Source organism: Plectropomus leopardus, chromosome 15 (assembly GCF_026936395.1).
Source record: "Plectropomus leopardus strain MGB_pleo_1.0 chromosome 15, ASM2693639v1, whole genome shotgun sequence".
NCBI classification, from domain to species: Eukaryota; Metazoa; Chordata; class Actinopteri; order Perciformes; family Serranidae; genus Plectropomus; species Plectropomus leopardus.
In genome coordinates this window covers 5575543-5598295 of record NC_142190.1, presented here as the reverse complement: position 1 = coordinate 5598295, position 22753 = coordinate 5575543, and the positions used below count along the sequence as shown (strand labels likewise).

The 22753-nt window shown below is 39.6% G+C and overlaps 1 protein-coding gene across 1 annotated transcript; it reads right to left on the bottom strand.

Moving 5' to 3' along the window:
* Window positions 1-5989: 5989 nt before the first annotated feature.
* Window positions 5990-22017, bottom strand: ripk4 (receptor-interacting serine-threonine kinase 4). Its single transcript, XM_042499663.2, has 8 exons — window positions 21680-22017; window positions 16486-16777; window positions 13814-13962; window positions 12650-12699; window positions 10739-10897; window positions 10523-10638; window positions 7869-8109; window positions 5990-7775 (listed from the first exon to the last, which is right to left on the bottom strand). The coding sequence occupies exons 1-8, from the start codon at window positions 21859-21861 to the stop codon at window positions 6532-6534; spliced, it is 2433 nt and encodes an 810-aa protein (XP_042355597.1). The 5' UTR covers window positions 21862-22017; the 3' UTR covers window positions 5990-6531.
* Between the last annotated feature and the right edge of the window lie 736 nt (window positions 22018-22753).

Genomic DNA, 22753 nt, shown 5'->3' with positions numbered 1-22753 from the left:
AAAAAGCTTGTCAAAATGTTAATGAAATAGCTCCTTCTGTGTCAACCTTGACATGTCACCAACAAATACTATCTCCCATAAGGATAAATAGCTGCACAATACAGCTGTATCTTCCAAAAAGAGAGCAGAGGGCAGATGAAAATCATACAGGCAGGCTACTGGATCACATTGTAATGTATCTGTTTTGTGAAGCCTAAAAAGTCTGGCCCATCTGGCACCCTCCAGCTCTGCAACCACCTTCACTGTCAGTCTACACCACACAGTTACACAGAGGCCTTGTGTATGCAGGCTGCCAGAGTAAGCTCTTAAATAAATGCACAAAGTCCTTATAAATATGCAAAGGAGATCTTAACCGAAGCATGAAAACTCCATTCAGAAGTGTGACTACAAAAACACCCGCAAACAAAAAACTAATGCTGTTGTAAGCCCTACTGCCGTCCAAGTACAACATCACATGACCTGAGTGTGCTTCAGACTTAATTTGCATCACGATAGCGTCAATTTATTGCAGAGCAGGAATCAACGTGAGCCAAGACTGATGTCATCTGGAAACAGATTGGGACATGTCCCCGAGCTGCTCCTATAGCTCACAGTAGGGACCCGTGTTGACACAGTGGCAGTACGCTGGTTACTGTGTGGTGATATGAGCGTGTTTTCACGCTTCACAGATGCCTCCCCCCTCAGAGTGGACTTTACCCTCAGCACACTCTGTGATTATGATCTCAGACCTTCCCAGGAATCTACTTTTTCATCAAAATGTACTTTGAACAAACAACTTAGGTCACCAAGTAAAAAGCAAAACAAGTTAGTGATTGTTTTTTTTTTTTTTTTATTAAAAAAAAGGTTAAAAAATAGATGACCATGGGGTGTATAAACTCATTTCTCAGTTCTGTAATGTCAGTGATACTCAACTTGTGACCCGCGGACCAAATCTGGCCCCTGACAGGATGCCATGTGGCCCCTCAACCATTTTCTAATTCACAATAAAAAATAGTGAAAAGTGATTAACACAGGGAATTGTTTTGTACTTAGTATACATAAGATGTCAAAGTGCATAACAGCAACAGAGGTACTAGCTAAGCCCCTAATGAGCTAAAATCCTAGAAATGTCTGAAAATCAGAGAAATGTCCTAAAATCTGACAAGAATCCAAAATCCAAGAAACATCCTAAAACCCTAGAAACAGCTTAAAATCCAAGAAATGTCCTGAAATCCGACAAACACCCAGAAATGTCCTAAAACATTTCGTGACATTTCAGTGGTGTTTTCACCTCTGACTTAGTTAGCCGTAAATCTCCAGATTCATCACTGCTGAGTGCGCCCACATCCATGTTTTCACTCTGACTCTGCAGCTGCACGTTGCAGCTTGCCTGGACTCTGAAAAGACGCCGCCTCAGATCTTGTTCAGCGAGTTCTGTGAGGTTAACGTGAGGGTGAGTGGGGAGAAAAACAGCCCAGAGCGCTCTGCATGAGCTCTGCTCTCCCAACAACCAGTTAGAAAGTGCAGAACAGATGTTTGTTTTTAGATCATCTGCAGCTTAAATTGAGTGGAAAGGGATGGGGAGAAAAGAATAAATCATTTTTTCTAAGATATATTTTGATTTTTGTTCTATTTATACAGATTACAGCCATTAGCCCATTATTTCATCTACAGCTATATCTTGATAAGTGTCTTGCATCACGGCAGCATGCTCAGTGGGTTTATGAGCGCCTTGTTATTGGTCGGTCAGAGCAAGTGAGAGATATGACTCAGCCAAACTGAAAAGTCCCCTAGTTAAACAAAGGAGCAACCAGACACCTTGTCTGACAAGGAGGAAGTCTTGCAGTCATGGAGACACTCATTCATTACAAACACACACCTGTCCAAATAACTAGCTGAACAACAATTAATAAAAAACGGTGTCAATGTCAATTCTTTTTAGCAGCAATAAAGTGCCCCGGGATGCCGATTTTCTGTAGGCCGTTGCAGAAGTTAGCATCGCCCCCAGATTCCCTTGTCAAATGGCCTCTGAGATTTTTCCACTGGATTTCGAAATAAGCTCTCTGGAAAACACACCCTCTGCATACATTTTTCCAGCTTCTATCATCAAGCTGCCGTTATAAAGGCCCCTCGTCCAAGAAAAACAAATAATTTCAACTGCTATAAACATCTTAAATAAACGGTAATGATCCATACATCTACATAAACACTATGTCCCGTTGCACACAATAGTAAATTGCTATTTTTAGTCTGTCTAAATGATTTGCATTAGGTATTTATTCTCTATTTAGGAACACGTGCTGCATGTTTATTTGTTTTGCACTATATGTTGAGCTGAAGCTGAATCTAAATCAGAATTTGAATACTTACATATTTTGTTCAGCAAGATAATCTTCCCTAATGAAAACCACTTTTGGGATTCTTGAAGCCTAAATGCAGGTGCCAGAAGTAAAAATCTAATGTTAGGCTTTAGAGTGCTGCAATAATTAGTCCTAAAACCCACAAATTATTTAGCATTTTAGCACTTCTGGTTCATTTGTCTCAAAGTCATAAGGTGTTTTGAAAGGGTTTTTGGTTAGATTTCTGACCTGAGGTCTGTGGTTAACACAACCTGAAGAGACCTTCATGTTTTGTCCATTCTGGGCTACTGTAGAAACATGGCAGTGCAACATGGCAGCCTCTGTGGACGCTCCCTAAATGGACATAAACAACTCAATCTAAGGTAACAAAAACATGAAAGTTTTTTATCTTCAGGTGATTATGCACAAAAAACATGTATTTTGTTAAATTCCATGCACCTGTGCCTCTTTGTGTTGACAAATTTAACCAAATTGACAAAAACTAAACATTTCTTGTATATGTTTATTTTATTTTAGTCAATTTCAGTTTCATTTTCATCTGGTCTGTCTTTTATTTTCATCTCAGTGAACTAAAATGTTTTTTTCATACCTAACTTTAGTTTAGTTTTAATGACCTATAATAACCTTAGTAAGCCACACGACATCTTACTGTTGCTTAACACTGGAATTTAACTTTTCAGGGACACTAATGAACATCACTGCGTCACCTGTTTCACAACCTCTAATTACGTCGCTTGAGTTTGTGACACCAATTAAAGGCGTATGCTTTATCATAAGAAAAATTAAACTCCTGTTCAACTTATACACTAACATTTTCCTGCAAATTATCCTAAATATTGTGACCATTACACTCCAGACAGCAGACTGTATCCAGGCCTGAGGAAAAGAATATTTTGGACAGCAGGTTACGCTACATACGCTACAGGACGGAGAAGGCACCTGTCAGGCTGCTCCTGCGTATAATGGAGTCTGGTTTCCTGGTTTTTCTTCACGCAAGGCGTTATGACTAATGCAATGGCAGCGATTGACTTCATCTGTCTTTCATCAGGTTGTGATGAGCAGGCTGAACTCTGAACTCAAGAGAAATGAACAAGAAGAAAAGGACATGAGTCATTCTTCTATAAAGATACATTTAGCTCCCAGATTTACCTTGCACTAATCATATTTTCAAACTTTAAAACTGTTTGCCAAATAACTTTCTATTTGTCATTTTTTTTCATATTAAAATTACCAATAATGTTTTGAAAAAAAAGGTCCTTTAACCCTTTGAAACCCGAGCAAATTGGCTTGATTTCTTTCAAAAACATGGGAGGAAGGAAATGAGCAAGAAAAGAAGAAATTACCCCCAAATTAGCAAGAAATTAGTGATAAAACAAAACAAGAAAATTACCTTAAAATTAGGAAAACAAACAACAAAAAAAGAAATTAAAAAAAGTGCTTAAAACTATAATAACTCTGTAACATCATTTGAAATATGTAATCATGATGATAATAAAAAACAGTTCTCAAAAACATGAAAAGGCAATTAGCTATAAAAGAAGAGTCCCCTCAACAAAAACCACAACAAAAAAAGTAACAAAAAAAAGAAACCCCAAGGGAATTTATTAGTACAATTACAAAGTACAAGAAAATTCCCTGAAAAAAGAACAGAAACAAAAAACAAAAAAGTGCTTAAAAACTGTAATCATTTTGTAAAATAATTTTAAATATGTCATTATTATAGTTAAAAATGTTTTCTTCTCTAACTCCCCTTATTTCTTGTGATTTATAAAACATTTCTTACCAAGTTGCTCATTGCCTTTTCCCCCTCATGTTTTGAAGGAAATGCATTATTTGCTCAGGGTTCAAAGGTTTAAATACTTGTGAAAGGCGTCTGAAAGCAGCACAAGAAAAGAAAAGAGATGTCGCTCCAGGTTTTAAAGGGTTAAATTACCTTTTAGCTGGTTTATTGCAGTAGCCTAGAGTAGAAAAAAAACCTTAGTTACTGTACAGCCTGAACCCAACCTACCAGTCTGTTAAACATAACAGCAGTCCTGACAGGAGATAGAAGCTCAGATTAGGAAACAACACAACTATTGTCAAGCTGGAGCTGAGACGGATCACCAGGCAACAGACACGATACAACAGAGGCCTCAGATTATACACATCTCACCACTATAAAAACAGGACAATTACAACGACCAGCCTCCCGCACTCGAGCTTCTCAGATTACGAAAAGCCGAGCCCTCGAGGCGTCAGAGATGGCATGTTAGTTTTAGTGAGTGATGAAAAGCTGAGGTGGTCTAAGGAATTAGCCAACAGGGCTGGAGTTGCAGGTAGAAAACATCAGCAGCGCCCCTTCTCACTCATCCATCATCTCACAGCCTGTGATCCCCCTCAGGGGCAGTTCCCATGGTCTGTGCCAGCCTGAGCGTGCTCTGTGGGGTCTGGAAGAGCAGAGGCATAATCATAATACTACAGGTGAGGCTGCAGATGCAGACATGCCAACTGCCTGACATCCAGGCTGATAATTCACAGGTGGAGCAACGTCGAGAGACAAACTGACAGAAACAAGATGTTTTCTCCAACAAGACTTCAGTTACACCAAGTGTTGACAGAAAGTGTAATACTTTTACTTGTTTTGGAGAACCACTGTGACTTTAAATAATTTTAAAAAGAAAAAAACTGAGCATTTTTTGTGGTGAAGAGTATTGCTTTTCTAGTCCAAGTGATACATTAAAAGGGATGGTTCAGATTTTCACTTCAGGGGTTGTATGACGTCCTTAGTCATAGACAGTATATTACATATAGTAGATATCAGTCAGCATGCCCCCCAGTTTGGAGAAACAAGCTTGAGTCCAGCATGGAAAATAAGCAATGTGCTGCTGTGGACGGGGGTCAGCAACACAACGCATTTTCGCCACCTAAAAAAAGGCCCACCTATAATAATCAATATCAGTTTAAGTGCAGGCTGTATTGGAAATACTTTTACTGCTTTACGTTAACGACAAATTGTGGTTTCCAATGGGACAATAGAGCTGTTATATCGCACTCTCCAAACCAGACTCCATTGAGAAAAACAGTGATTTAATATCACTGAACACAGGAGCTGCTGCTGCTATGCTGCATCAAAGAGCTATTTTGTTTGTATTGTTGTGTGACTTTGGCATTTAAAAGGGTTAGATCAGATTCACCAAAGTCACACAATAACACAAAAAAACAACTGATCGAAGCAGTGGTAGACCAGCAGCTCCTGCGTTCAGTGGACTAAAATTTCTGTTTTTGTCAGTGGAGTTTGGTGGCTTTGATGAGAGCTCAGATGTAGAACTGAAAGCATCAAAAGCTTCCCTGTTCGCTGTCTGACGGAGAAGTAATGGTTATTTGTCTTAATTTATATTGATATTTTATGTCCTGCATCTTGCATTATTTGTCCTCGTTTTAATTTGATCATAACTCTTTCCTAGTTTTTGTGTTCAGTAGGTCTGTTTGGCTTTTTGTTATCATATTGCTTTTTTAGTATCCAGTTTCTGCTTTTGCTTTGCTTGTAAAAGCACTTAAACTCTGTGTTTAATAATAACTAAATTAATGGTGCTACATAAATATAGTTATTATTATTGTTATACATTTTTAGGTCATAAATGTGAAAAAAATAAACAAGGTCAAACCAAAGAAAAGGTTTAAAAGGTTTTAATGGATGATGCAGCACTGATATGTAACAGGTTCAGAACACTGAAGGTTTTTTTTAATAAATGTAGTGGCTCTGATGATCTACAGCATTCAACTAATAGGGGTCACGAACAAAGTTTGTGCCCTTTAAATAAAACTCACAGGCGTACCGTGGCACAGTGCAGTGCGTTGCAGCGCGGGGCGGCGCAGTGTGTTGCAGCGCGTTGCAGTGCGGCCGGGTGCAGTGCTGTTAAAGGTCACGGGGTTCCTAATTATAATTCTGATACTGGTGCTTGTTAGGTAAAAAAAAATGTGCTTGTTAAGTAAAAAAGTAAACAAAAATTTTGAACACAGTATTTATACTTTCTATTCACAGTGTACATATTTACATTAAAGCTTTTTTAGACCATTAGGTTAACACCTACAGCGCTAAAAGGGCTTTTAAGTCCAAAAAAAAGTTCGGTATGATCCCCTCGACTCTGAGGCACCAGTGGAGAATAAAAACTGAGGGCAGTTCTGTACAGGTTTGGCAGTGTCTTTGCTCTGGTTAGCAGGGTGCCGAGGCGCACTGTGAGCTGCTGGATCGTGGACAGTCTTTGTCGTTGTGCTCCGTCAATTTCAGAATGACGACTTTCCTCGGGAGCTGCCTCGCCTCCGCAGGCGCCGGCTGTTCAGCTGCTGGTTGCACCGAGCTCTCTAAGTCTTGGCAGTTTTGTGGCAGCAGCATGGTGATGATGTTCGAGTATCCGCCCTGCACCGCCAGGTGTAACGGGCTGAGCCCCTGTTCGTCTGACAGATGCACCACATCTGGACAGTGATGGAGCAGCTCTTTCAGGACTTCACAGTGTCCGTTCTCTGCCGCCAGGTGGCAGGGGGTGCGTAAGGCGTGGTTGGATCTGTAGGGGTCCGCCCCCTCTTCTATCAACATCTTGACTGTGGCCAGGTGGCCTCGCTGGGACGCCAGGTGGAGAGGAGTGAGTCCGTTGGCGTTCTGGACGTGGATATCCGCCTGGTGCTTGATGAAGAGGCGAGAGGTGCTGGTGTGACCTGTCTCCGCCGCCACGTGAAGGGGTGTGTTTAACCCAGCAGATGTCATATGAACATCCGCCCCTAGTTCAATCAGGATCCGTGCCACTCTGTACTGCCCCCTCTGGGAAGCCAGATGCAGCGGCGTGCGGCCATCTGTCGTCTGCCCGTCCACATCAGCGCCAGCCTGCTTTATGAGCAGCTTGACGATGCCGAGGTGGCCTTGCCAGGCTGCCAAGTGGAGCGCCGTCCAGTTGTCCTTCCCCTTGACTCGAACATCAGCACCACGGCTCAGCAGCACCCGGATTACGTTCTCCTGCCCGTGCTGGCATGCGACGTGAGCTGGCGTGCGTCCCTGGCCTTCGGTCTCATTGATGTTCGCCCCTTTGTCCAGCAGCAGACGTGTGATGGCCTCGTCCCCGTTCTGGGCAGCCCAGTGCAAAGCCGTGTACTGGTCCTCATCCTTGGCGTTGACGTTGGTGCTGCGCCGGCCGAGCAGAAGCTCCACCAGCGGCTTCAGGTGCCTCTCTGTGGCCAGGTGCAGAGGCGTGGAGCCACGGGCGTTTGCGAGGTTGGGATTGGCGTTGTTCAAGAGGAGGAACTTAACAGCCTCTTCATTGGCCAAGGTGATGGCGTGGTGAAGCAGACTGCCTCCTCCGTCCAGGAGAAGATCGACATCTTGAGGTTGGAGGATCTTCATGAGCTTGGCGGTGTCTTTGGTCCTGATGGCCTCACACAGCTTCCGCCTCTGGACCTCTGCAGAATCTGGTAAAGAGGACATGTATGAGTTTGCTGCTAAAATTCTTACATTTTTAGGTCTATAATAATTCCAGCTGCAGGTCTTTAATGAGCTCTCACCACAGGTGTTTTCTTTCTCAAAAGACAGCGTGATAGAGTCTTGGGAGGAGAACGCTGAATCAGCTGAGGAGATGCCAGAGAGCCTCTTGCAGGTGTTCTCTTTGCTGTGGCAGCTATCCTCCTTCACTCGATCGAAGCTCCTCGAGATCCCAGAATCCACCTGGCTCAACAGCTCTGACAGGCTGTAATCTTTTTCCGGCAACATGGCTGACTTTGGACGCACCGGCTTGTTGTCTTTGACCTGCAAAGCAAAAATCTAGATAAGCATATTTGGATAAGCCGGTCTTTGACACCGCACCATTACGTTTATACTCAGGTATGTAGCTGCCGCTGTTATACAAAGCTGCTTCCAGCACAATGGCGACTGAATGTTGACATTTTGATAATTTGCTGAATTTAGGTTTTTTTCATCCTCATTTTATGTCCTGCTGGCCAAATCTAGTCCCTGATATGGTGCCAGGTGGCCCCCAAACCATTTTTCATTTCACAAAAAAAAAAAAAAGAAACAGAGTGGGAATTGTTTTTATACTTTTAGTATACATAAGGTGCAAGAGTGAATAAAACAACATCAAAATAGAGCTTGTTTATCAAAAAAAATGCAAGTGGAGGATCCCCCGCACCCCCTAACAGAGGTCCAAGCTAATACCCTAATGTCCTAAAATCTGAGAAACATCCTAAAATCCCAGAAACTTCCTAAAACCCTTGGAATATCCCAAAATCCTACAAATGTCCTAAAATCCCATACACGTTCTAAAATCCTATAAATGTCCAAAAATCCTAGAAACTTCCCAAAATCCTGAGAATGTCCATAAATCCTAGAAATGCCCTGAAATCCTAGACACGTCCTAAAATCCTAAAAACTTCCTAAAATCCAAAAAACATCCTAAAATCCTGAGAATGTCCAAAAATCCTAGAAATGTCCTAAAATCCTAGATACATCCTAAAATCCTAGAAATGTCCTAAAATTCTGAAAACTTCTAAAACACGAAAAACTGGTGCTGCTGTGACTGGCCCCTGGCTCTTGTCTTTTGCAGAAGTGGCCCCCGCACAAAGCAGGTTAACTATCCCCGGCTGTCTGTCCTTTCAGACAGACATTGTTTGGTAACAGCTGTCACCTCTCATGAGCAGGTTGTTCGTTTCCAGTCACGTACGCAACAGTAACACCACGGAAATGACAAAGCAACTTTCAGGCTAAACAATCCCATCAGTCAACATTCCTCTTTTCTGATGCAAATGTTTTTCAGGATCAAACATTGACACAACGTATGACTTAAAAACTCATAAACATGTCTGCAGCCATTTAAAGACAAGCCTCCCGGTGTCTGGGTGTGTAGTTACACATTAATGGAGAGTGCAAACAGACAGTTTAAAAGCTACAAAGAAGAATGGCAGTCAAGTAAAGCAACAACAGCAACATAAAATAATCAACATTTAGGGGGATACGCACTAACCGGGGGTTCTGGGAGTCTTTGCCAAAAAAATATTAAGCATTAAGCATCAATAAATGCATCAATTTAAGGTGGAAATGTACTTCCTGATATAACCATGCATAGCTGTTTCTTCTTCCTGCCTTTTTATGGCAGATTGCAAACATCGTTCTGAGGTTGAATGCTTCCACCACACCTATTTTTCCGCAGGCAAAGTTACATCTATGAGTTGCATTCCAGCAGTTCACTGAAGTAAAAGCCGTACGTATACCCTGAATCCTTCCAAAAATCTACTCCTATGGTGTTTAAATTGCAAATATCTCTATTTCATGATCAGTTTGTATTTCTTTTATTAATATTACTTTTGCTTTTTTATTTTCTCTTCTTCTCTGTATATTTGTATATGAATATGCACTCACACCCTATTTTGTTTTATTTTGTGCATATTTGTTTAGCGATATCTCTTTTTAAACTGAAGGTTGACATGATCCACTGTGTTCCAATATCCTCCCAAAAAGCTTACAAAAACACACATCATTGAAACACGGGGCTCGTTCACCTAAAAGCAGTTCATATGTTGTCATGTTGTGCAGTGTTTTCCACAAAATCAGAATCTTTTATTTTTCTTGTTTTTGATTTTGGTCGTTTTGTTTATGTTTAAGTTTTTCTTCATTTGACAAATCCAAAATTTAAACAAAAACTTAAAAGACAAAAAAAATATATGAGTGGCATGTGCAGCAAACGTCTTGTTTTTTTTGTTTAAACTGTCTGCATGCATCCCTTTAAAAAAAACAACAAAAAAAACCCCCAAACATTTTATACCCTTTCTCTAAATTCAGACGTTTTTGCGGATCTTTAAACACAATACAGGAGAAACTTGTTATTTGTTTCCCTCAGCAGCCATTTGAGTCGTGGGGTGGATAACTGTTCAGTTGATCTGGTCAGAGTTGATCAGATTGATGGACGAGAGGAGAAGCAGAGTGCAAAGTGAGTGAATGCAAACTTTTACTCCCAGCACAAAAAACAGTTAAGTTTCACTGCACTTGACATTCTGCTACTCCATCTGTCACAATGCTCTAACAGTGTGATTTTTGTAAATAAACGCACAGTACATACTGTATATTTTTATTTATTTAAATAATGCTAGAAAATCTATTTGTGGTGGCAGATGTTTTAATTTTGGCGGTTGGCCACAAATAAATGAACGTGTAGGAAACCTTGTCGTACCTGGTCACTGGTGAGTGCGTTAGGAGACGTGGGCTCTGGCTCTGATGTCGATAAAGTTGGCGTTTTGGGCTCCTCTTGAGGTTTAGAGCAGAGCTCCTCAGCTTCAGATGTGATCTCTGTAAAGACAACAGCTCTGGGTCATGTTTCAGTCACAGCAGGGAAATACAAAAAGCAGAAGAAAAAAAAGGAAAAAAAAGGAAAAAGTGCAGTATTTACCCTGAAAGCTTGGTCTGGCGTTCGGGTTTGTGGCCCAGCAGCGCTGCATGAGGCTCAGGAAACCTGCACAGGCTGAAGGTCGACAGCGCGGCAGTGCTGCCAGGTCTGGACGCACCCCCTTCACCACCTTCACCATGATCTGAAGGATGTTATTCTCACCTACAGAGGAAAAAACAATGAGATACTACCAGTTAATTTAATCACAGTAGAATTACAAATGTACATTTATGCACATAAACCACATAGCCTGTGTTTAGTGTTTGGCTTAAAAAATCCCCCCCCCAAAAAAAAACAAGAATATTAAAAAGAAAAAAAAAATGCAACCACAAACACGCACACAAAAAAAAAAAAAAAAAAATCAGTATATCCATTAACCAAAAAATACATCCACAAATAAACACATAAAATACATGCCAAATTTTAAATTTACATGAAAATGAGTAAAAAACAAAAAACAAGGTAAAAAGAAACAAAAACAAATAACAAACAAACAAGAAAATGACCCCAAAATGTGCTGAAAATTTACATTTTTTTATTACTGTTACATAATTTTGAATATATAATTATAATAATAGAAATAAAGCTTTCTGGAAATTTTCTACCCCCCCCCAATTATTATTTTTTTTATAAATTAATTTTTAGGTCATTTTCTTGTTTCTTTTACTAATTTCTAGCAATTTGTGGAACATTTTTTGGCCAAGTTGCTTGTTGCCTTTTTCCTCATGTTTTCAAAAGAACTTAAACCAATCTGCTTGGGTCATAAAGGGTTAAACAGCTTGTAAAAGGCATCTGAACACAATACAAGAAAACTGAGGTCGATCCAGATTCCAAAGAGTTAACTATCGTATTTGTGTATATGTGTCAACTTTTTTTTAAAAAAACATTTGTTGGAAAAGCAATAAAAATATAACGAGTTGCTTTACTTTGATGAATTCATTAAAATAGTGACATTGCCTTTTAAACAGGGTAACTAGTAATCTGTCAGTTATTAAATTTCAAAAACAGCTTTTCCATTACTGCATATTTGTGGTGCAAATAAATCTGAATGGAGGCTTATTTTCTGATAAAAGACAAACACAAATGTCACCTGCTGCCGTACATAACAATATAATCTAAAGTGCTGGTAGGCACCAGTGGCTTTAAAGATAGTCTGCTATGTGCAGCTTTATCACCGTCTTCCCATGTGCTCAGATAAGAGCTGTTGTTTCCCATGGGAGAAGAAAAAGCTCTCAAGAGTTCTTGCTCCGGCCTCTTTGTATCCGACTGTGGGATCAGGTGAGTCAGTGATTCAGAACAAACAGGTAGAGGCCTTAATCACAGGTACTTCCCTCCTATTGTAGCCATAATACCCCTCGCAGGTGGAGGAGGAAGAAGGGAAGGGATGGTAACCAGGCCGTTTCTCGCTTTTTAATTATGTCTGGATCAACACAGGCGGTGCCAGTGCCAACCTGGAAACCCTCATCCACTCACCGAGTTTTAAAAAAGGAGCCAAATTCCTTGTAGTGAGCTGCTACCTGATATGCCTGGGAGAAAAACACACTGTGCTCGCCAGTCTAGCCCTGTCCAACTGCCTGCTCAGGAATTCACCGAGTAAACACATACAGTACACCACCTGTACACACACACGCACGCATGCAAACACACCTTGAAAGGCGTACACTCATGTTTAAGTATGTCTTTACGGGAAATTACAATCTGACAAGTTGATTTTACTTTTAAAAAAATGATTGCCACGAAAAATGTCAGTAATACAACTATTCTTCTTAATTTATGTTTATATGTAATCTTGTAAATGTAATTATATTGACCTAATTTTGTCAAGTTTCTGCTATTTAAAAATGACAAGTTTAATTAAAGCAATCATTTTCATCAATCATCGATCAGTTCGTTCATTCATTTATCCAAACTCACCTTGGTAAGGTTTCTTCTGTGTGAGAATCCCCCAGATGACGATGGAGAAGCTGGAATAGAGCAAAATGAAATTTAAAGATGTTAGTTAGAAAATATGAAACACAAATCTACTAAGAAATAAGCACGTTTCTCTATTTTAAGCTGAACTTGTTTATTGTTTGAAGTGGAAACAGACGAGTTTTTAGCTTTAACTTGTCATTATGAAGTAATGTTTGTCAGCGTTTGATTGGTTCCCTTCAGATTGCTCGAGGAATAAATCCTAAAACGCAGCAATGGGTTCGCATTTTAAAGACTTTTTAAATGTGCTTTTGTTTTGAATTTCAGGAGGTTTCTATAATTTTAGGACATTTCTAGGATTTTAGTACATTGATTGGATTTTAGTACATTGATTGGATTTTAGGATGGTTTTGAAGATTTCAGGCACTGCTATGATTTTAGGACATATTTTGGATTTTAGCATGTTTTGAGGATTTCAGACTTTTCCAGGATTCTCAGATGTTTCTAGGATTTCAGGACATTACTAGGATATTTCTCAGATTTTAGGACATTTTGAGGATTTCCAGGCATTTCTATAGGATTTTAGGAGGTTTTTGGATTTTAGGACATTTCTCAGATTTTGGCTCTGTTCTAGGATTTAAGGATGTTTCTCGGATTTCAGGACCTCTGCTGGGGGGTTTGGTGGATCCTCCAATGGCACTTTTTTTGATGAGCAAGCGCTATATTTATGGTGTTTTATGCACTCTGGCACCTTATGTATACTAAAAGTATAAAAAAATTGCCCCAGTGTGAAACATTTTATCTTTATTGTGAATTAGAAAATGGTTGGGAGGCCACTTGTTCCCGTATTTGAGACCAGAATTGGCCCACGGGCCATACGTTGAGTGTAACTGCACTACGGAGTAGAGTTGAAATGTTGTCTTTAAATCATCACCTACGACACTACTACTGTGCAAAGCAGTGCTGTAAAATTGTTAAATTAAGACAATAGAAGTGTGACTATGAGTGACACCTTTTCAGAGGGTGAAATTCATCCGTCTTTATTATGTTAAACAGGATACATTTGCCACCTAATCCATCTCCTACATGTGATGAATTACACTGACAGACTGAAAAAAACTAAATTAACACAAAAAGTTTACATGCAAACTGCTGAAAAAGTCCAACCTGTACACGTCGTGCTTGGTGTCCGACACTCTGTCCTTCTCAATGATGCTCTCAGGCGGCAGGTAGGCGATGGTGCCACAGAAGCCGTCTCTACTGATGTCATCCGCCCGTGACAGGCCATTCCAGCGGGCCAGGCCAAAATCAGATATCTGAGACAGAGAGAGATCAGATAAGACCCTCAAACATCCAACAATGCAATTTTTTCCCATCAAGCAGCGTGACACTGATGACTAACTTTGCCCGCTGATGCTGACAGGCGGCTAAGCTCCTATTATGAGCACTGAGTGGTATGATGAGGGCAGCGCAGCCATGTCCCAGCCTGCAGGAGAGGAGAGGCCCTTCACATTTGTGTTAAGAAGTGAACACGCCTACGCTCTTTCGTGCACAGAGGGAGCTTTAATAGGAGCTGAATTAATCCTGTCTGGACAAGCCCGGGTGAGGTGTTTACATCCACGTATTAAACTCCAGAAAAGACGGTTCCCACCCATCACCCTGAGTGCAGTTGAGCTGTTAAAAAGTTGGACAGAGGCTGGGAGACACCTGTCCGCCCAGAGCGTGTGCAGGGCTGTCACGTTAAAGTGGATGAAAGTTAATAGCAAACCAGCTCACGGCTTAAAACCTCCAAAACTGTGACTTTTAGCTTTGAAGCAGGAACAGCTGTGATTTAACCTCGTGTCAGGTGTGTCTCACAGCTACAGAAACAAATCATTGCACGTCACAGCACACCCAGTAATACATGATTTCAATCAGATTATTGATGAAGATTTCTAATGATTACGATATATTTTACATATTTTTAGAACCATAAAAACTCTCAGATTGCAGCTGGTGAAGTCTGGTGAGGCTTTTTGACATTTTTATGACATTTTTACATCTGAAAAACACTGACATGACAATGAAATGATCTATACCAGTGATACCAAACTAATGGCCTGTGGGCTAACTTTGGCCCCTGATAGGGTGCTGGGTGGCCCCCAAACCATTTTCTAATTCACAATAAAAATAAAGTGATTCATAGTAGGAATTGTTTTTTTACTTTGTGCATAAAACAGCATCAAAATAGAGCTTGTTTATAAAAAGAAGTGACAGTGAAGGATTCCCCACACCCCCGACCTAGTTAAGCCGCTGATGTCCTAAAATCCTGTAAATGTGCTGTAAACATTGTAAAATCTGAGAAAATCTTCAAAGTGTCCTGAAATCCTAGAAATGTCCTAAAAGCGTAGAAACGTCTTCAAATGCTAGAAACGTCCAAAATGTCCTAAAGTCCAAGAGACATGCATGGGGCTGCTGCGACTGGCCCCTGGCCTCCTGTCATTTTGCAAAAATGGCCCCTGAGCAAAGCATGTTGAGTATCCCTGATCTAAATCACATATTTAATCACAGATATGTGCACAACACTGGCTGATTAAGATTATCATCAAGACTTTGAATGTTTTCATTTAATTCAGGCTGTTAAAGTTGCCCTTAAAGGGACAGTTCACTCCAAAATCAAAAGTACATAGTTTTAGTGCTACCTGTAGAGCTATTTTTCATTTTAGATTGTTTGGTTTGAGTTGCAGAGTGTTGCAGATATCGCCTGCAGAGAGACCTGCTTCTCTCCACTATAACGGACCTAGGTGACACTCAGCATGTGGTGCTCAAAGCGCTAAAAATGAATTTGAAAAGCTCAACAGCAATGCCTCTTTCCAGAAATCATGAGCTGATTACTCAAGATAATCCACAGATCTTGTTGTGAGCAGTTTCATTCACAGAAACTACACCCATGAAACGCATCACCATGCAGAACAAAGAGCACATCTGTTAGCTCACCTCGCACCGCTGAGCTTGTTAAGGTTACAGCTCAACCAAGGAGGACGCCATTAATGTTTACATATTGTGCTCTTGCACAAGCCTCTTGTCCATGGGTAGATGCACACGTCCCTCTCGGGTGATTTAGGGTTGAGTACCAAACTCGGTACTTTTAAGGGCACCGACCAAATTACATCTATCCTACTGAGCACCAATTCACATTAAATCAATCAGTGCTGTATTTCAGTAGCGAGGGCGGCAGCTGGGAAGCCGCTCACCGAGCTCCACAGCCGACTTTGGTAAACTCACGGTGGAGGAAACAGCTTCACTGAGTCACCAGCTTCAGGACGGAGGCCTCTCAGCGAGCGGACACGACTACTATGAGCTACTATCTGGTCTGTTAGAGAAAGACTAGTATCCCTGCTGTTTGTGACTGCAATTTCAAAAGTACACACTTATCCATCCCTTTGTCAGGTGTGCCTAAACAGAAAGCGAGAGAGACGAGCAGGTAGAGGTATCAGATCAAATGTGAACCCAACCCTAGCAGTGATTCGGTTGGTGTAGAAAGAAAATAGTTCCTTCATGAAACTGCTCACAACAAGATCTGCGGATTATCTTGAGTAGAGTAAGAGACATTGTCGATAAAAGAGTTTTTCAAATTTATAATTATTATTATGATTATTATTTTTATGTTGCTTTGAGCACCACAAGCCGAGCGCCATCTCGTTCCTAATATTGGAGAGAAGACAGACGTCTCTACAGCTGGTTTATCCAACACAAAACAATCTAGATTCAAAAACGGCACAAGAGAAACAGTATATATTTTTGGTTTTGGGGTGAACTGTCCCTTTAAGAGGCCCTCACTTTGTAATGAACAGTCTCACCTTGACGTGATAGTGAGCGTCCAGCAGGATGTTGGCCGGCTTCAGGTCCAGGTGGAGCAGCGGCGGGTGCATGCAGTGCAGGAAGTTCATCCCCACCGCCGTCTCGTGGATGATGCGGAAGCGGAGCTCCCAGGGCAGCGGCTCGGTGGCCAGCAGCGTCTCCAGGGAGCCGGTCTCCATGTACTCCATGACGAGGCCCTGGGGGTCCTCGCAGATCCCGTAGACGGGCAGGATGTACCGGAACTTGGCCGCCTCCATCTTCTTCGCCTCCTCCAGCAGCTCTAAACGCTCCCTGTGATTTAGAAAAAAATACACATTATGTTTCAGTTACTTTTTATTAACATCAGAAAGTCTCTGTCAAAGTGACTAAGCTGCTTTAAAAAAAGTATTTAGTATAGCTTGTTTTTAACCCTTTAAAACCTGGAGTGACATCACTAAACAAAATTCTTGCGGTCTGTATTCAAACATTTTTTTAAATTTGAAGAAGAAAATTATGATTTAAGAGGATTATTCATTTTTGAAACATGCAAAGTGAGAAAGAATGTAAAATATAGATGTGCTTCAGTTTTTGGAGTCAAATTATGGCAGCGCTGAGGTGAAATTGTGTTTCTCTGTGTAAAGTTTTAAAATAGCCTTAAAATGAAAAGTAATTACAAATTATATAAAAAAAAAACATTATAGTGTTAAATAATTCAGGATTGATTATAGTGTGAAATAATAAGACGAATACAGTTTAGAAAAAAATGTCCCTCAAATTAAAAGAAATCCGTAAAAGGAAAAAAAGAGGGAGAGATAATTATTAGAATTAAAAATATACACTTCTAATTATCATTAAGATACATTTAAAATTGTTTTACAGAGAGAATATATTTAAAAAAAAATCTTAATTATTACCATTTGTTTATTCTTTATCTTTTTTTCTTTCACTTTTTTTTATAAGTTTGTAACTTTCTGTAACTATAAAAAAATTTCTTGCTCATTTTAGGGTCATTTCTTGTTAAGTTGCTCATTGCCAAATTTCTCAGGTTTCAAAGGGTTAAGTTCATGGTAATGGGGTAAAGGAAATGGAAAAGTTTGGAAAATTCACTGGTAGAAATATGCAGTAACCCTGAAGATATTTTTGTTACTTTCTTGATTCAGGAACGCTCAATCAGTGAACATTTAAGTGTGCTTGGTCCAAAAAAATCCTCCAAAATTCAGTAACCTTTTTTGAACCTGTAAGTGTAATGTGCACAATAAGGGTACAACTTTTAGTCAATTAATCAATTAGTAGAATGATAAAAAAAAAATTATATATATATATCTATATATATATATATTGATATATACATATAAAGCCAGCTATTTCGATGTTTAAACACAAAGATTTTCAGTTTACTTCAGGCTCCCTCCTGTTGAACATTTTAGTAACCTGATACATTTTGCACATAATAGAAGTTGTAGAAGAAAAGAAGAGTCTCCTCTTTCCCCGTCGCTCGTCTAATTCTGCCTGTGAAGCAAATTCCTGCAAATGTATCTTTCTCTCATCTGGCCTCATTAAGTGTTTGCATTCTTAAAGCAACCTTTGCTGCAGATGATATGAGCGCTAAGGTCATGAATGACCCGCACAGTTTGTGTTTGAGGTATGTCAGATAAAGAGAGCTGTGCAAAGGTTGAGCAACAGAGAACAAGAGCTCTGTTTAAGCCGACACGGCTCTCTGATGCATTCCAGGCTGCAGGGCTGGAACGTCCTCAAGGCCTTAAAAAAGCCTCCGGACAGTTAAGAGCACCAATCTGCACGCTGGGTCTGCACGGTGGTAAATGAATTATAGGCGTTTGCAGAGGTCACATACTCGAAGGTTCATGCTGGTAAACATTTTGCATAGTTTGGAGCTCAGTAATAAAATGCGTAATGTGCTGGAATTCAGGTTTAGACGGAAGTTCTGCCAAATATTACAGCTTAAAGGGCAAAGCATGACCTCAGAATCAATGTTTTATGAGAAGGTAGATGTGACAAATACCTGTGAGCCACTGGATGTGGAAGGACTGGTTAACCCTTAAAAACCTGGGCAACTTGGCTTGATTTCTTTCAAAAACACGGGAGGAAGGCAATGAGCAACAACAGAAAAAATGACCCCAAAATTTGCAAGAAATCAGTGAAAACTTCTAAAAATTACCTGAAAAAAACAAAGAAAGTAAAAACAACAACAAAGAAATTACCTGGAGAACATCCTTAAAAATGATAATATTTTGTAACATAATATCTGTAATTATGATAATATATATAGTTTGTTTCTTGCAGTTTGTGGAACATTTCTCACAAAGTTACTTTTTGCCTTTTCCCCATGTTTTTGGAGAAATCACACCAGTTTGCTCAGGGTTTACAATACAATCGTGGAAGCGGTTTATAAAATAATTTAAACCTTTTAAAAGCTGAGCAGACTGACTTGATTTCTTAAAAAAAATGTATGGAAAGATGAGCCAAGAATTTACAAGAAACTAGTAAAAAGTACAAAAAATTTCTCAAAAAAAATAGAAGTAAACAACAAAAACAAAAAAGAAAGTAAAAAACAAACGTATAAGGAAATGACCTGGAAAAAATATGTTCAAAAATTATAATAATTTTGCAAAATAATTTCAAAATATAGAATTATGATAATTATAAATACAGTTTACAGAACTCCCCGCCCCCAGAGATTTTTCCCTATCTTTTATTAAAATAATTTTCCAAATCCACTAATTTCTTATGATTTGTGAAACATGTCTCATTGCCTTTTCCCCATGTTTATACAAAGAATTTGCAAAGTTTTAATACTTCTAAAACGCATCTGAAAGCAGCACAGGAAAAGTGATGTTGCTCCAGGTTTCAAAGGGTCATTTAAAGACAATGTTTGCATTTTTTGAATGTAATTGCCCTTTATAGTCAAGTGAAGGGGCCCCCAAATCTGCCAGGCGGGAGTAACCAAACATGACATGGGAGAATGGGCGAGCACCTGTTTACTAAATCCTTCATCTAATCCAAAGTGCTCCTCGGCAGCTCCTCAGGACCAAACAATGTCCCTGCTTCAGCAGAGCGGTAAGACCGGTTTTACAGCTTCTCTTATTGTGTGTGCCACACAGCGGCGGCCCCGCAACAGCCACACAAAGGCGGCTTTGATGGATGTTATGTGAGGGTCAGCGAAGGCTGCAGTCGAAGGGCTGTTTGTGTTTTCTGGAGATGTTTGCAGATGATAACATCTTTGGTTCAGGTTCAGTGGATGCTTTAAGTTGCACCACAGGTTTGAGGGGATTACAACACGGGAGGTTCTTATGAGGTAATATTCAAAATGTGTGTGTCTGTGCAGCGTGTGCACACAGCCCAGAAGAGTGGAAACTTCCATCGCTGAAGGAGTCGAACCTTCACCTAAAGCTGAGTTTTCAAAAAATATACAAAACAGGGTTCAAACATATTTTTACCGATAAATTTCAATGACTTTGAGGTTCGGTTTGTTTCTTTTTTATTACTGTATGACAGCTTTTTTAAATACAGATTATTTTGAAAAATAATGAATTCAGAACAGGATTAGAATTGAATATTTGAATATCATTTGGTGTAAAAAGGGGGAGGCATGTCAAATGATTTCTTATGTTTTTTATTTTGGCTTTAGGGGAGAAGCATCCAGCTTTAAATGGCTGTATTTTGTATTTATTTCACTGCCAATTTTTAAGGAAAAAATAGCCTTCACCTGGATTTGGAAGGCATATTTTGGGCAGTTTTTAAAAAGTAAATTTTGTCGATTTTTTTTCTTCCAAAAAAAAATTGTGCTGATTTTTAAAGAAAAACTCAAAGCATCTTTTCTTAAAAAAAAAACAAAAAAAAAAACTTATCATTGGATTTTCAAATTTCCGACAGTGATGTAGTGGTGTTACTATACAGGTGCATTTAGTTTTCCAAAACTTTTCCAGGCCTGCAAATTGCTCTTTGCAAATTCTTTGACTTTTCTAGGGTTTTTCGTGACCGCACAAACGCTGACACACACCCATTTTTGACACAAGTGTTGTTAAACTCTAGCAGCACCTGGAGGGGAAAAAGACCACCCTGCTCAAGTACTGTACTTGAGTGTGAATCTGAGGTACTTGTACTTTACTGAAGTATTTTCTTTTCATGCTACTTTATACTTTTACTCCACAATATTTCAGAGGGAAATATTGTACTTTTTACTTCGCTGCATTTATCTGACAGTTTTATTTACTTCACATATTAAGAATATTACATGAAAAACATAAGAGCTAGTAAAATATGATGCTTTGTGATTAATTAAATTACCAAATAGATTGTACAAGTACAGCTCCACAAACTAGTTGATTAATCAGCTGATTGACAGAAAAATCTTTTTATTGTAAATAATTTTCAGTTTTGGCGGCGTTATTTTCAATTATGTTTATTTTGAGGTTTTTCTTGTATATTTTTCCCCTTCTTTTTTGGGTGATTTTTGGGGTGTTTTTTTTTTAACAAAAAATTAATTTCGGAGGTGCTTTTTCTTTTTTTTCATAATTTTGAAAAAAAAAATCCATCTTTTTTTTCCATCTTTTTTTAAAAAATAATTTTGACTTTGGAGGTTTTTTTTTCTTTTCCTGTAATTTTGAGGTTTGGGTGTTTTTTCTATTTTTTAAATAATTTGTTTGTGTGTGTGTGTTTGTCTATTTAAAAAAAATCTACTTTTAAGTTTTTTGGTTGTGTTCGTTTATTTTTTGGAAGGTTTTTCTGCATTATGTACTTTTACTTTTTTACTACTTTTACTTTAACACTTTAAGCACATTTTCCTGAATATACTTACTTTTACTTAAGTACCACCCTCAATGCATGACTTGTACTTGAACCAGCACATTTTCAGTGGGGTGCTATCAGTACTTTAGGATCTGAATACTAACAATCCAAAAGTGGCGTGCAGTTTGCTGCTCTCTGGCTGCACGTCCGTGTGCCCAGACTAGCAGCAGGTGAGTCATACATTTCAACCTTTCAAGGACTTTGGGGCACTGAATGACTTTTCACCGGCACAGTCATAACCTGAGCTTCTGTCTGTCTACGGTTTGGCAATAAACTGATCGAGCCATAAAGCTGACACCACACAGATTTGTAGATTTCACAAATACAGACTATCTGAGCTAAATCAACAAGAGCTTAAATGTTTCACTTTACATCATTTTACATAAAGACAATCCAGCTGTGACTCACTTTTCATCCATATGAAGGCAGGGAGGACACTTGATAGCCAGCCATGTTTTCCACTGTACATGCCGGACTTTGTATACTTGTCCAAATCCACCTGAGCCTATTTTCTCCCAGCAGCCAAACTCAGAGGAATCAAAGGTCCTTAACAGCCCCATATTCCCATGTGGAGAGTCCGGGACGTCCATATCCGTGTTGAGAAACCCACCAGCAGGGCAAACTCCTTTTTTTTTGTTCGTCTCCAAGGCACAATCTGATCAGCTGAACAGACACACTGAACTGCCAGCCTGCGAGCTCTTCCTTGTTTTTCCCCTTGTCTGGCTCAGAGTGGCCCCTCCCTCTCTTCAGGTGAAGGCAGAGGGGTTGGGCCTGCTGCTGCTCTGACGCCACTTCCTGTTTCTGAAACACAAATGGAAAGCTACACGAACAGGCCTCGAGGCTCCACGCCGCCGAGTTGTTTTGCCCCACAGTCCCAAGATTTCTCAGATTTCTGCAGTGAAAAGCAGAGAATAATCAGTGCAGGGAGCCGCGGTGCATGAACTCAGGAATGTGTCGTCTCATAAACACATCTTTTGTCCCACTGCGTCCAACTAAAGTCCCCCGAGCTCAGACGAGGACAAAAGGTGCGTTATGTGATAGTGACCAGATGCTTTGGGAATGTGTGGACTCATCTTCTCAGCAGAGATCATCACGTTCTTTCACCGCTGGGGATTGCTATCACATGGTTTCCAGTTAACCCTTTGAAATCTGCAAGCTAGCTTGATTACTTTTTTTAAAATGGGAAGAAGGAAATGGGCAAAAAATGATCCAAAAATGTATAAAAATCTGTAAAAAAAAAAAGTACAATTACCTGAAAATTAGTTTTACAAAAATGAAAATGGGAATGACCTGGAAAAAGTGCCAAAACCCCTTTGAAATCAAGCAAATTTGCTTGATTTCTTTCAAAACTATGGGATGAAGGCAATGACTAAGAAAGAAGGTTACCCAAAATTAGCAAGAGAAAAAACCCCGCAAAAAACAAGAAAATTACCCGAACATGAGGAAAACAAACAATAAAAAAAAACAGAACAAAAAAAAGAA